Here is a 15,999-nt window from a genome sequence, read left to right on the forward strand (position 1 = left end):
TGCTACCTTAAGGCTTCTGAACTAGCCTTCTTCTGAATTTAAACACATAGGAGGAATAGAAGAATTATAGTAAGGTTTATAGAGAAGGCATAGTTGTAAGGCAGAAATGAAAAGACTCCATGGCCCTCGAGTACTCTAATAGCATGAGGGTCATAAAATAAGAAGAGTTGGCTGATATGGCCTTATAGGAAAGATTAAAGTAAGTGGATCTTCCTCAAAGTAGAAGGAGAGGATAGATCCAGCTAGGGGTCCATGAGAGTGCCACTTCCCTTACAATCAAGATGATTGGTCCACGAGTCCTTATTCAGCATATTCGAACCACCCCACCATATATACGCACGCACGCGCATGCATACACACACATGGTGGGCTCGCTTATCCGCCACCCAGGGTACACGCTCTCTAGGGCTTACAGGGTTCCCCGAGAGATGGGATAATATCCCTTAACTTAAATATGTTCATGTCTCCAAATTGAAGCCTTTGGCTCTTCATTATAATTAGTAATTTAATAGGATACCTCTTGGCAATTCTCATAGAGGGGATGTAAGTTCTGTTCGCTATAAACTTGGTATTAACTAGGTCTACCTACTCACTGATGAGACCTCAAAAAAGGTCGAAACCGGTCTGGGTAGTGACCTTCTCTCATAATGTTGAACAATAATACAGCTCCTAGGAGTTAAGTTCACATTATGGGTAAATATCAAGAATAGTGATCAGAGCTTGCTCCACCCTTTCTATGAGTTGCCTCAGCTTGCACTACCTTCAAGGGTCAGTTGCTGCACTATCCAGGTATTTGCTTACGCTTGGAATTGCCGAACTTTATATAGTTTCTATATTCGGCATGAAACTCTTTGAGTTTCTTATTCGGCTAAGAAGCAATATGGGATAATATCCCTTAACTTAAATACTTTACTGCATATTGTCTGCATTGACACCAACCACATAATCTTCTGCCCTGGAATGCACTTTCTCCAAGTTCGAACATTTATTTAAGGAGAGTGTTGAAGCCAGTTACTACCCTTCCCATAATGCATGGCATTGTGTCCATAAGGATATGTGCATTGCATTATGGGATACTAAGGCAATTGATGTGAAATTATCAGCCTCTGTATACGAGTAACCCATTCATGAAGTGACTTCATGCACACACTTTTCTTACACTTGGATAAATAATGAAACCAAGTATATAATTTCTTGGCATTTTTAATTTATAGTATAACCAAGTGGAAAAAAACTTTTAACAATATGTATACCTCTGTATATGCATCTGCTTTGTCCAGTACATTTGTCATCTTGTTATAATACATAAGTATGTTGATAAATGTCCTACCTGTAACAAACCAGTATTGACCTGCAGTATTCTCTATGCAGACCAACCTCTCCATTACCTTAACTACAATTTCAGATTTTCCTGTTTTGTAGCCTTATCACATACTGTATGGATGTGAAAGTCAGAACCTGAGAAAGAGTGAAAGAAGGAAGATAGATGCATTTAAATTATGGGTTTGGAGTTGCTTACTGAGAATACCATGGTCTACAAAGCAAATCAATAAATCAGTGATAGACAGAATAAAGCCATATTGCTCCCTCGAAGCTATGATCATCAAGCAAAAATCGTCATACTTTGGACATATTATACAAGCAAATGACAGTCTGGAGCAGATGATGATGCTTGCTAAAGTTGATGGAAGTAGGAGAAGAGGAAGACCAAGAATTAGATGGGTGGGTGGAGTTAAAGAAGCAACTGGAATGCACCTGGAAATTCTGAAAGATATGGCCAGTGACAGATCTGATGAAGAGTGTATGTTCATAGAATCACCAGGAGTCGAAAACGACTCGATGGAACATAACAACAAGCCTTATCACCACCTTTATGAAGTGGAACAGTTTTAACATCCACTCCTTTTTGATTTGTGCTTTGACATGACTTGTTAAACAAATAAGCTTAGGCTGATGCTAACTCCCTGGAATATTCCCTTAAGGCACATGGTGATATGATATCAGATTTTCTTGCTTTATTGACATCTAGCTTACTTAACTCCTCATATATCTCTTGGTCACTCACTAGTCAGTCTTCTCTTATTTCATTCTCTGCACTTGAGCTTCTGATTTCACACCAAGAATGAAACACCTTGATAAACTACTTACTGAATACTTCTTGGTTCTCTGCAGCACTTACCACTTTCTACAACACAAGCTACAGCTTTCATCCATTCATCTTACCATAATCATTCTTCTTATTACTTGCCATATATTGGGAAAAACTCCCTAGAGTCTTTCTTGTCCTGATTTGCTAATTTCTACTCATACTACAATTGGCTGTTCTTACTAATGAGTCACTCTGCAGGCCTGCTCTTTATATCCTTCAATTTAAAGGATTTGATTCAGTGTACCGTTTGCGAAATATATGCATTGAGGAGAGTGGTTGGAGTCTGGTTAAACAACAATAGTGAGTGAATTTGTGTAGAAAGTGTAAAGAATGCGAGGATTTAAAGAGTGTTTTAGGTCGTGAGAGTGATATCGTTGTTGAAAGTGAGAATCTAGAAAATATTGATATTTGTAGTACAGGTAGTACCAGATAGCTGTGAGAGTGGTGTTGAAAGTGAGAATGAAGGTAAACATACAGAATGAATAAATGAATTATCAGAGAATAAAAATGATGAGACTGGTGCAATGAGTGAGATTGCTCAGTTATGCGGAGCGATACACAGGGCAAATCGGCAGCTGGAGTGTTGGCAAAAATGTTTACCAAGTGTACCGACTGATAAACTGCAAAAGTATGATAGAAAAAATAAGAGTATGATAGTGAGTGTAAACAAAATGAAAGAGCGAGTGTTGTATGGAGATTCCTTAGTAAGTGGTGTGTTAGTTGAGAGTTTAACAAAATCATACCAACCTGGTGTGAACGTTAAGGATGTAAGCGAGTCAATTAGAATGCAAAAGCAGTGGGTGAAAAAATTGATAGTGGTAGCAGGCACAAATGATTTGAAGGAAGACAAAATGGCTATGAGTGAGGATGTGAAGGAATTGCTTGAGGTAGCAAAAGAGAAGAGTGAGAGAGTTAGGATGGTGAGTCTGTTGCTGCGATGTGACTGAAAAATATAGGAGGGCCATAATTGCAAATGACTTTATGCGTGAATTATGCAGGACAAGTGGAGTGAGTTTGATGGGCGAAAGGATTTATATAAGATGGATGGTTTACATTTGAATGGATTTGGTATATGGAGACTTGAAAAGGTGTTGTCAAATGAAGTGGATGTGCAGAATCAAGGAAACTAGTTATTGGGGGGAGGGAGTAGATATGCAGACTTTAGGGAGACAGTTGAGTGTATGAATGTGTGTAATATGCCCAAGCGAGTACGAAAGGCAACGAATCAGAATGGGATAGTTAGTATAAGGCATCAAAATAGGGATGGGACAAATGGGCTTCTGCAATTCATGTATACTAATGCCAGAAGTATTAGGAACAAGAAGGAAGAATTTTTGGCCATGGTTGACACTTCCAGGGCACAGGTTATTGGCATTAGTGAAACATGGCTGACAGAAGATGATATAGCTAGTGGGATTGAATGTGAGGGGTATGGTGTGTTCAGGAGTGACAGGGAGGAGTGTTATTGATGATAGTTGATGAGCTACAGTCAAGAAGAATAGAAGTGGAACTGCAAGATAGAGAAAAGAGCACATTTGAGGCTATTTGGTGTGAGCTTGAAACTAGCAGAACAAAATATACAGTTGGGTGCTGCTGTAGACCAGGTGATGGAATAGATGGTGGAGATAGTATGCATAAGCAAATAGAAGAAATGAGTGGAAGGAGGAGAGGACACATGGGAGGAAGGAATTGGATTTTATGCGATTATTAAGGGATAACTATCTGCGACAGCATGTAATGGAAAATACTAGGGCTCAGAGAGTGCTTGACTTAGTAATTGCATCTGGGAATTTGGCTGTAATGAATATGACCACGTTGCCACCAATTGGTTGAGAGTGATCATCGAGTCTTGACTTGGGAGGTAGGTAAAGGTGTGGAATTTACAATTAAGACAGAGTACATGTGGAATTATCGGGCTGGTAAGTAAGCTTAGGAATTTGATTGGTTCAGTGCCATGGCATGTAAAACTGCAAGGGCTAGATGTTGATAGTGCATGGGAGGTGGTTAGGAAGTGTTTGCATGAGGCAATGGCAGACTGTATATCTAGAGTCTGAATAATAAATCAAGTAGGGGTTAAATGGATGAATAACACCATTAAGCTTGAGCTGCAAAAAAAGAAACAACTATGGAGGGAATTTAAGGAGAAAGCTGACCGGCAGGCACATGAACGGTATAAAGCGCAGGCCAGAAGGGTAACGAGTGTGGTAAAAAAAAAAGCAAAAACGGATTATGAAAGAACATTAGCCATGCAGGCTAAAGAGAATCCCAAACAGTTTTTTTCAATATGTTGCAAGTAAAAGAAAAAATGTATATGGCAGAATGATTTTAAAGAATGCCGATGGTAGGGAGGTAACCGAATCAGTTGATATAGTTGAATTATTGAGCAAGCACTTTGCAAGAATATATCATCCAGGTGGTGACATTGCAGGAATGAATGAACCAATAGATTATACGGGAATTGTGGTGAGTGAAGTGGAGGTGAGTAGTCTATTACAAAACCTCAATTTCAATACATCTGTGGAATTGGATGGTATACCAGCTCATGTCGTATGTGAAGTGGCTAAAGAATTGTCCATGCCCTTGACCATTTTGTTTAATTTGCGTCTCAGGTCTGGGTTAGTCCAGAGGGGGTGGAAAGAATGGAAAATAGTTCCACTGCATAAAGGAGGTTTCATGACTGCTGTTGTAAATTACCGACCGATTAGCATATCAGGAATCGTTGTCAAGTTCTTGGAGAGATTAGTCAAGAGAAAAATACAGGATTGGATAGATGAAATGGGATACTGTATGGGGGACAACATGGTTTTGTGAAGGGTAGATCATGCCTCAGTAACTTGCTCACATTTTATAACACAGTGATGGCTGAACTGGATAATGGTAATGGGTTTACAGTGATTCTGCTGGACCTTGCTAAGGCCTTTGACAGGATACCACGTGGAATTCTAATCAGTAAACTGCAGCATATGGGGATGGATATAAGGTTGGTGAGATGGATAGGAGGGTGGTTGATGGAGAGATATCAGAGAGTGGTTTATTCAGGAGTAGAGTCCAAAAGACAACCTGTGACTAGTGGTGTGCCACAGGGTTCTGTTCTTGGACCACTACTTTTCAATTTATTCATTAACGATATAGGAAAGGATCTGAGAGGAAGTGTTCACTTGTTTGCTGATGATGCAAAGTTGGGTAGAGCAATAGTGAGTGCACAGGGTGTCAAAATTTTGCAAGATGATTGGATAGTTTGGAGGACTGGGCTAAGGAAAATGGATGTTGATTTAATGTGGCAAAATGTAAGGACATTATGCATTTTGTGGTGAAAAGATTTGCAGCAGTATATCACATTGGTGGAACCGTACTCCAGGAGATTGATGAGGCCAGGGATTTGGGAGTGTTGGTGGATAGGGAGATGAAGTTTAGGGGGCACATCACAAAAGTGGCTAAATCAGCTCATCAAATCACTTGGTTGCCGAAAAATACTTTAACAAGTAGAAACAAACAAGTTATTGTTCCTCTGTTTCGAGCCTTGATAAGACCCCATCTAGATTACTGTGCCCAGATATGGGCGCCAGGGTTTCTTCTTGATGGGAGGAAGTGGAGAGGATACAGAGATGAGTGAGCAAGATGATCGCAGGTCTATGGAATGAACCTTATGAGAACAGGTTGAAGATTTGTGGGTTGCAAAAATTGGTTGATAGGTGGAAGAGGAGTGATATGATTGAGACATTCAAATTACTGAAGGGTTTCTATAAGATTAATTCAGAAGATATTTTTGAGAATAGGACTGGTGGTGGAAGGACTAGGGGCCATAAATGGAAGCTGGGCAAGAATGTGGTCAGCAAGGGTGTTAGAGCTAGGTTTTTTACTTGGAAAGTGGTGAATGAGTGGAATAAGCTGCCAGAGTCTATTGTGGGTGCTATGACTGTGAATGAGTTCAAGGCGAGGTATGATAGATACTGTGTGAATGTCGAATAGTTGTTCTTGACATGATGTTAGGACCTCCCTCAATGAGTGTCGACTCCTTGGAGTTGCCTGTAATAATAACCTGTACACCTCCGGTATGTTCATATCAGGAATGTAACTATTATGTTTGTTTGTTTGAGGCTAGAATTTGGTCTTCTGAAATGCTGCTGCTGCTGTTGTTTAAAGCTTTCTTACATACTTTTCTTTTAATAGGATATTTATTTTCTATCCTGTCCAAAAATAAGAGTGATAATATTTCAAATTCCATCACTTGATCCAGCATGAAAATATTACTACCAACAATGACAAGTCAATGAGATTTTCCGTTTCTTTTCATTTGAATTTGTGCACATCATTGTCGGAATATGGTGTAATGATGACTAGTATGTCTTTGGACAGAGGTCCATCAGGTACTTACTATTATTAACAGCTTTGCTCTTTTTTTCATGTTTTCCCAAAATATTTCTATATGTCTGGTATTAATTTCCTCCTCTCCGGTTTATCAGCAAGGACTGTCTCTTCCTTTTTCTTTGTCAGCTGTCTTCTCTAATGACCTTAAATTCTTTGACTTTTCCAAATAAGTCTCATTGTCTTCCCTATTTTCAAATTTGCCAATAGTACTCAAGTGGTTACCTCCTGTCTTTCAAGAAAACAAACCTAATGTTTTGTGTTGAATACTGTAGCTACTCCTTTCTTTTCCTTATTCTTGTTGCCTGAATATAACTTTTTTTTGCTTGTAACACCGGTTAACATGGTCTTTAATTAATTCTTCTGGCATTTCCACTTTTTACATTGATGGCACCTATCTTAAGTTCTGTTTATGTGACGGAAGTTTGTTCCAGTGGTTGACTTTTTCTACTGTTCTCCTTTCCCTGACAAAATCAACAGGAGACCTTGTCTAATCAAGTGCTAAACATTTCATCTTGTTTCACCATCATCGAATTTTGGTTAAACCCAGTATAGAATATAAATCACTTTGCCAGCCCAACCGTGTTCATTCAGTGTTCAGGTAGATACCTACTAATGGGGTGAATTAATGAAACATTGAGATTAGACATTAGGTCAGAAGCCCCTGGTCAGTTTTCTGCATTCTTTAAAATGCTATCTAGAAGTCTTCTCCCAGTTGCTAGCTATGATACTCCTGAAGAAAATGTTAGTAATTCACATGCCTCTCTCTCTCTGTGTGCTTGATGGTGTATGCTTGTTGTTTACAAGAATAGAAACATTCAAACTTCATGGTGGACTCAAGAGGTTAGAAGCAGTTGTGGAAAGTGAAAACTAATATAGATTGCTCCTACCACATCAGCAGAAGTCCTGAGAGTATGAAGAAAATGTAAGAAAACTGTGTAAAGTAGTTAAAGAAGGTTTTAGGAGGACTGGTAATAATATAAAACATAAATATTTACAAAGGCAAATGTGACAAAATATTGTGGAAGTCTGTGAAAAAAAAAAAAAAAATTAGGAAAGAGTGCTTTGAAAAGAATCATAGATACATAACAACTCAACCAGAAGATATTTTGGATGTCTGAAGCAAGTACAAGCATTGATAAAACAGTTGTAGAAAATATTCAAGATGAAAGACAACTGGAATAGGTAATATTCAAACAGAAATGCTCAAACATGGAAATATAAAAGTTTCACTTTATATTTCCATGTTTTATGCAGTGTAGTCAAACTGACTATACTGCATAATTCAGACATCCTGATTAAAGTTTAAAGTTGAATTCTGAGTGATTGGAGTAGAGCTCTCATAGTCTCCATCTGTAAAAACGGAAATAAAAAAAAGTAAATGTTCAAATTATACAGGAATTTACTTTCAGTGTTCCAGGTGATATTTATGCAAGCATACTTGAGGCTAAGAAAATTTGTGAAGAGAATCTGATCCTGATGATACCTGTTTGGCCTGTGCCCATCTTGTCAGGATCAGTATTTAAGTTTTATAAATCTGGAAAAGGTATACAAAAAGGTGCCAAGAGAAAAGTTGTTCAAAATTCATTTAATGGGGTGGGGGGGGTTAAAACAACACATTATACATAGCAGTATGTTAGGACCCTAGAAATACCACTTAAATCTACTAGTCAAAAAAAAAAGAAAAACTTGTCCATAGTATGAACTGTGATGAAAGATGTGTGTTTGCAAGCACACTTGTAGCACCATTTCAAGTTCAGCAAAAAAAAAAGACGTTGTTAATAGATTTAAGAACAGCCAAATTTAATTTTTTTTTTTCCATATTTCCGTATTTTTCTATGTGTAAGATGAACCCTACTTTTTCGAACCCAAAATTAAGAAATCAGTATTTTAAACATCTCCACTGTCTAATCATACGCTCAATGGGAGGTGGTCCAAACTGTCTCTCTGAAGCTTTATTTCCATGTTCTTTTGCGTAATTGATGACTTTAACTTGAATTTTGAAGAATATGACAATCGGTTTTTTTATTTTCAGACATTTTTATGGGCTAGTGCTCAAAATATTGTTAATGCATTAACTTATCCCCCAACAAGTTGCAGATGTATGAATGCTTTCAGAGTTCTGATTGGTTTATTCAGAATCAGCCACCATTAATGACATCAACTGACAGAGTTAACAAAGGCTAATGATTGGCAGAAGCTTGTTCACAGAGACGAGGTACCAGAAGTTTCGCCATGGCAACCCCAATTTTTGGTCTAAAAATTTTAGAAAAAAGTATCGTCTTATACACGGAAAAATACGGTATGTGTAATAATTTACACATACTGTGTAAACCAATTACCAGTCTTCTGACAAAAAAAAAAGTTTATTCATTTCACTCTCTAATCTATCAAAGTACACTGCAGCTGAGTTTTGGAAATGAATTATGTAAAGAAATGCGTCTATCTATGCATCTCGTATAATGAATGAGTTTCTCTTCATTTGAAATATCTGTAGAAGTATAGAAGTTAACTACATCATCAATAATGTATATCATTTTGTAACTGTTCTACTATTGAGCCTATGAAGTTTTTGAAATTGGTAAATGGTTTATTGAATTTAGCTTTATGATAAACTATATTCAAAAGGCATGTCAGGTGTTCAGATATTTTAGAATCCATCTATCTTTGGAAATCAGCTAGAGGTGTGTTATGTTACCCAGAGGATTTCTGGCAAAAGTCTATGTCACAGTATTTTTGTAAAAATTTAACATCTCAGGAAACCTAAATGTCTCCACTTTAAAAGGTGCCTCAAAAATCTTGTAGTAATCTAGTTTCTGTCAGCAAACCCCAGGATATTTTTTATACATTACATAATGCAGACATTACTTGAATTCCTTGAGCTTGGAAAGCATGTCTTAATTGTTTTTAGTTGATGACACAACAGAGCTATTTTCTTCTATGTTTTTTAATACCTTCTGGCCTCTTACTTTTGCCTTCTGTATTGCACCATTTCACATAACTAGAAAGTGTAGTTTGCATTTTCTTTCATTTGCTGTCCATAATGAATTGAAGGAGAGAGAACGAAGTTTACAAAACAACCAAAAGTGTTCAACACCTAATAATGAACCCAGACTATCTTTTCATGATCTGGTCTATGACTTGTCCTTGTATTTTTTTTTTTTTTTTTTTTTTTTTTTTGTAAAAAAAAAAAAAACTATTAAAAAACCTTTTCATTGTGTAAAATATTCAAGTATATAATTACACTAAGCTAATTGATGTTGCGAATTGTGAAAATATGCTTACACCATTACTTTATTACATCTTCATACCTTCTTAAGGGTAAAGTAGGTGTTGAGAGAAATATAAATTTGTTTTATCTTGTATTACAGTTGCCATTGAAACAAATGAAAATTGGTCGTCTTAAATTGATTATATTTTTTATGTTATCTCTGATAATTATAAGAATGAGTGATGACTTACAAGTCATGCAAAATAAAATGGTTGAGAATACTTATTCATTTCAACATTAATCTACAGATGCATGGTAGGCCTAAGTTGTTATAAACTTACAGACAGTGAGAGATAAATGGTGCTGCTTGTTGTCATAGGTTTGAATTACTTTGTATTTTGGAAACAGCAGTGAGGCATATATTTGAGAGTGTCTTATTGCAAAGAAACTTTGGGCAGGGATAAACAGTTTATGAAGGAATTCACTTATATTAATTACACAAGATTTATAATGAGGCTGTAGATTCACTTGTCTCTGATTGCTTGCTTGTGGCAAGTAGATTTATGGAGCTTTTATGGAGTACACAAAGTTGATTTGATGTAAAATTAGGTATAAGACATTTTCACCTCCATATTAATCATCTGAGTGAATCATATTATGATGGAACTATTTTATTAAAAAAAAAAAAAAAAAGATGTTTATTAACTGGCTTATATTTCACTGGATTTCCAACTATCTTCAGAACACAAAGCAGCATGTTATAGCGTACATGCAACAATGAGTAAGTGAAACAATTCAAATTATAATGGACAAAAGATCTAAAATCCTAATTTGGCACCTTCTAATATAAAAAAAAAAAAAGAAGAAGTATTACAGCTATGTAGGAGTTGATCTTAAGATAAATCTACCAACATACTCCTCCATGCTCCTACATATTACATATCTGTAATATGTAGGAGTTGGTAGACCAGCCGGATGGTTAGCATATCCACTCTCCAGTCAAAAGGCTGCGGGTTCAAATCCCGCCGTGGGTATGGATGTTTGCGATCGTCTGTGAAAATGCTAGTGGTCGGCAGTGGTGTAGATGATGAAACATAGTTGCGGTTGGTGGAGACAGAGTTGTAGAGTAGGTGCCCTTCCTCAATGAGTCTTTGGACTCCTTGGAGGTATTATATAATAATAATATTGGGTGTGAACTATAACATGCTGGTTTGAAATCTAGCAAAATATAAGCCACTTAATAAACATTTTTTTTTATAAAGTAATTTGTTTGGTGTTGTTAATTCTGTTAAAATAAGTTATAAATAATTTTCAACACCTAAGCTTGTTTGTTAGGTACATTATGAAGGAAAGTAGCATTAAACAGATATTAAAATTGGAATACAGTGGAACCTCGGTTGTCAAACATAATTTGTTCCTAAAGGCTGTTCAGAAACAGATTTGTTTGAAAACTGAAACCATTTTCCCATAAAAATTAATGTAAAATTGGATAATCCGTTCGCGAACCCCAGATGATTGCTTATTTAAACCCTTACAACAGTACTTCATGCATAAAATCGTATACAAAAATAATGAAGGTGCATAAAATCTTATGCATAATCTTATGCTTAGAATAAACACATTAAATAGATAAAATATAGACGAAAAAGGGTCATCTCTTTCCACAAAACTTTACACCTCACCCCATTTTACACACATTTCTTTGATCAAAGAACTAGGAATCCTCCCTTCCTTCCTCTGTCTCTGAAACATTTCTTCAACCACCATCTTTTACTGCTCCTTTTGAAGGTGTTCCAGTTCTTCCTTGGTGAGCTCATTCCTGTGGTCCTCCACATCAGCATTGCCAACCTCCAAGCCCATGCTTTTGTCCCGAGACACAACATCATCGATAACAGCAACATACTCAGCCTCAAAGCCCTCAATGTCTCTTTGTGTGCTACACAGTCGGGCCACAATTTCCTCCAGGCCAAGTTTATGGTCCTGTAAGTCACTTGCACCTAGGCTTTGTCAAGAATATTAAGCAATGGAGGATATTGAATTGATTTTTCCTGAATTCTCTGAGTGTTAATTCTGTGTCAGAAGTCACTTCAAAACACCTTTGAAACAGTAATTTGGTGTAGAGATTTTTAAAGTTCGAAATGACCTGCAGGTCTATGGACTGGATTAGAGGAGTCGTGTTAGAGGAAGGAACTTCATGATAAAAATCAAACTCCTCCACCAACTTGTCCTCCAAGCCTGAAGGGTGACCAGGAGCATTTTCCATCGCAAGAAAGCATTTTAATGGCAATTTTTTTTCTTGAAGGTATTTTCTCACATTTGGGGCAAAGACTTCATGGATCCACTAAATAAAAAACTGCCTGGTTACCCAAACCTTACTATTAGCACCACTCATACCAGGGATTTTTAAACAAGTCATCATGTAATCGCCTCGCTTTTTCACAAATTACCAAATAAGAAACGCTATCACTAGCACTGTTTCTCATTTATCCAAATCAGCAACAATTTTTCCACTTGTTCAGTCGTCTGACATCTTTGTTTATTAAGAACTCCTTTTGCAACATCAGCTCCCTTGATCGCCTCTTTATTTTTCAGTGATTGCATAGCAAGATCTGAGACACGAACATCAGTTTTTTCATGTTTGGATGAGATTTCTTTTTTTTTTTTTTTTTTTTTTCAACCCTATCTAACAACTTTTCTTTTCGCTTTGCTGCTATCACTATCCTTCTTCAGTCCCATGGTGGCTTATTTAATAATAATTTATAAAAAAAAACAGCAAAACACAAAGAAAATCAAGAAAAGGCACTGCAAATTCGAGCAGGTGTCTGGATTGAGAGGAGGCTGCAGTGTGATGCTCTCCCGTCATACATCTCAGCCTAGGGATCATGTGGTTGCCGGTTTGCCTGTTCGGAAATTGGTGCGTTTTTGGTTTGAAAATATGTTCGGGAGCCGATTTGTTCGAGATGAGAGGAGTTCGACAACCGAGGTTCCACTGTATATAACTCTTTATTCATCCAAGTAATGTTATACTCCTAAATCAATTCAGTACTGGTGTTCAGAACTGTTTCTAAATTTGAACAACTGCTATAACAAATTTGATATAAAAATCAATAATAAGAGGATAAAAGCAAGCTGTGAATAAAGATAGGAACAGTGAAAAAAATACTGCATTCTTAATGTAAAGAATATAGAGCCAAGCAAGTCTTTTCAGCTATATAGGAACAATTTTTAGTGGAGGTGGCAAATTAAAAATAAACAGAGTTGGAATTTAAGGATTAAATAAATGTATGCAGAATAATGATCCAAAGCACTTAAGTTACAGTATAAAACAGTGTTGAAACTAATTTCAATTTATCATCTCTGATTTGGATTAGAAAATAAACACTTGATCAAATAAAAAATAATAATAATAATAAGATAGCAAACAGATGTCATCAATGGCAGAATCATATTAAAAATGAAGATATTAGGAAATAACTAGATTGTTAGCATTTAAGAATGTGTAAACAGAGCTAATCTCAGGGTGGTGATATAGTCACTTAAAAGAACTGTTGAATGCATTTCTTTTAAAAAATTAGGATGACAGGGAAAAAGATCCATAAAACACCAAGATATAAGTGGATTAATGCTATTATTAATGTGCTTAGAAAGAAAGACTAAAATTGAAGATAAGACAGTAACAAATTAATTTGGAAGAAATGGAGCTAGAACGTAATCATAATGCAAACTTAATCCTGCCATGGGCATGGATGATTGTGATTGCCTTTAAGTAGTAAATGAATTTCATCCCAGTGCAAGACCACCACCTCACTTGTTGGAGGCCTGAAGTGGCTTAAAAAATTTTCCATTTTTGCATAAAAGAAGTTACATAAATATGAAATAGTTATCTTCACACTTGTGTCAGTTTCTTACAGATGATTAAAGATTAATTAAAAACTAGAACACTGTAGAAAACACTACAAATTTACATTTTATCAAACTCATGCCATCTCATCTTTCCCACGTAGTAGGCTCAATGGCCTGTCACTTGGCTTCATAAAAACCTAATTATTACTACAATAGGATAGAATAAGTAATCATATCTTCAAAGTCTGTATGTGTGTTAATTGTGTTTGTTTGTGGCCTGTTTGCCTGGCTTTTCAGGATGAAAAAACTCAACCTTCATAAGTGAAATTCATATTATTTTGTAAGTTTTTCATTAAATTTATTAGCATATAAAATAATTCTTCCACATAAATGAACTCATTTTGTATAAAAATATATTGAATAGTATACAGTAGTGAAAATATTAACCCAAACACTCACATTTTAAAGAAAAATTTTACTTTCACAAGAAAATTCGTAGAAAAATTAAACTCCAACTTTACCTAATAATTTATATCTGCTCCTCTATTCCTAATAAGTTCATTCATTCACTTAGGCATGGACTCTACCAATATAGAACACGTTTTTCTTATTTCTGCACCTTGAAACCATACTTTTATAATGGATTGTATTAAGTTATCCTTTGTATCACAATTTAATTTTCAAGTCTCTTTTTCACTGTGGCCAACAAATTTTATGTTAGGTTAATGTCAGGAAAGTTACCTGACCATTGAAGTAATTGGATGTTGTGATTTTTGAGGAACTCTCTCACTGTTTTTGAAATGTGGCATAGAGCGAGATCCCGTTGGGAGTTGAGTTCTTTGTCTTTCTGGATCTGTGGGACTACTCTTTTCCTCCAATATTTTTATGTATGGGTCACTTTTCATTATATTGTCAACAGGCACAAGTGATCCTGGACCATCATGTGGGAAACAGCCTCAGAACATCTTTTTTTTATTAGTTGGGTGTTTAGGAGCTTATTGAAGGAAGGCGGGAGAAGTCTCAGCCACTGATTTGTGAACATAGGGGGTACTCTCTCTCCTTGGACAAAGAAATGGCTCTCATCTGTCATTTTCTGAGAATATGACCACCTTCCACTTCTCAACATTCCAATCTTTGTACACGTTTTGCCCACTGAAGCCTCTTTTTCTGCATCAACAGTTGTTTCTGTTTTGGGCAGTCGTCCTCCCTGTTTCCAACAATCTTCGACAGATTGTCATGTCCGAAACATTAATCCTACTAGCTGCCAAGTCTCTATTTAAGTCTACAGCAGACAATCTTGGATTAATTTTGCTTTTCCTAATTAGTAAACGATCTTGAGTAAGTGTAGTTTTCCTTTTTTTATCCACATTTTCCTTTTCTGCCAAGAGAAAGGTACCTGTCTCCCTAAACCTCTTTAAAATCACATTACAGTACTCAAACCAACACCACACTCGTTTGTCAATTTTTCATTGAGTCATGGATATGTGCTGAGAAAGTACTTATTTTTAAATGCTTCCTTGGAAATGTATCCATTTTATAGCTACACAAAATGAATAAAACACTATGAATGGCAACTTGTTTACACTATTAATAAACATCGTAGAGAGTTAAAGCATGCAGCACTCAACCAAGTGAACTAAATCCTTGGTTTTAGTAAACTGAAACAAAAATTTGGCTTCTTTGGATTAATTTGTTCACTACTGTACATGCTGTTTAACATACAAACCTTTCTCTAAGGATAAAAAAAAAAAAATTCTAATTTTTTGGAATTGTCAAAAATGTTAGCAAAGTATACAAGATTCTTATTTCAAATCTTAGACAGTTTTAGAATAAGAATAATTTTGTTTAGAATAAGGTTTCTTTTTTGTACTTACCACAAATATATATATTAAATAACTGTTTACTTATGTTTTTCTTAGAGATTCAAGGCACTGCTACTTGTAGAGTTGAGCAAAGTATTTCCACATGAAATGGCAAAATACAGAGCTATTCGTGGTGATGAAAGACCTTCTTCTTGATGTTGTACCATATTTGAAAAAAAGTTTTGTGTATATATTATGTCCAAACTCATGTAGACAGCTTTATTAAATACTTTATATGTGGTGATATGGATTACCATTTTTACACAGGTCATTGGCAAACCATATTCAGTAAATATATTACTGAATAATAGATTATTCAGTAATAAGTCAAAAAATGGACTTCATTTGTCGTATTGAAAAAGGTCTTTATCCTCTCCAGGAGGCAATAGCTAATGTTATTAGATTCCAAAGCACAATCATCCTTGCCACAGCAAAACCACCCAAACTAAATACCACTCCCTGTGATAGAAAGGCTATTCGGAACTTACAAAGGAACAAAGATATAATAATTACTAAAGCGGATAAAGGGAACTCCACAGTCATTTTGAACTCCAGAGATTATATTAGTA

General features: G+C 36.0%; 1 protein-coding gene across 1 annotated transcript in view; it reads left to right on the forward strand.

Moving 5' to 3' along the window:
* MED10 (mediator complex subunit 10) overlaps positions 1-15,674 on the forward strand; it is a 67,993-nt gene extending 52,319 nt beyond the window's left edge. Inside the window, exon 4 of the mRNA XM_090397713.1 lies at positions 15,488-15,674. Coding sequence (XP_090253839.1) covers positions 15,488-15,586 — 99 coding nt within the window. The 3' untranslated portion in view covers positions 15,587-15,674. The remainder of the gene's footprint in view (positions 1-15,487) is intronic.
* The last annotated feature ends 325 nt before the right edge of the window (positions 15,675-15,999 follow it).

This window comes from Typopeltis vanoorti, chromosome 9 (genome assembly GCF_054136105.1).
Source record: "Typopeltis vanoorti isolate ZY-2024b chromosome 9, IOZ_Tvanoo_1.0, whole genome shotgun sequence".
Lineage (NCBI taxonomy): Eukaryota > Metazoa > Arthropoda > Arachnida > Uropygi > Thelyphonidae > Typopeltis > Typopeltis vanoorti.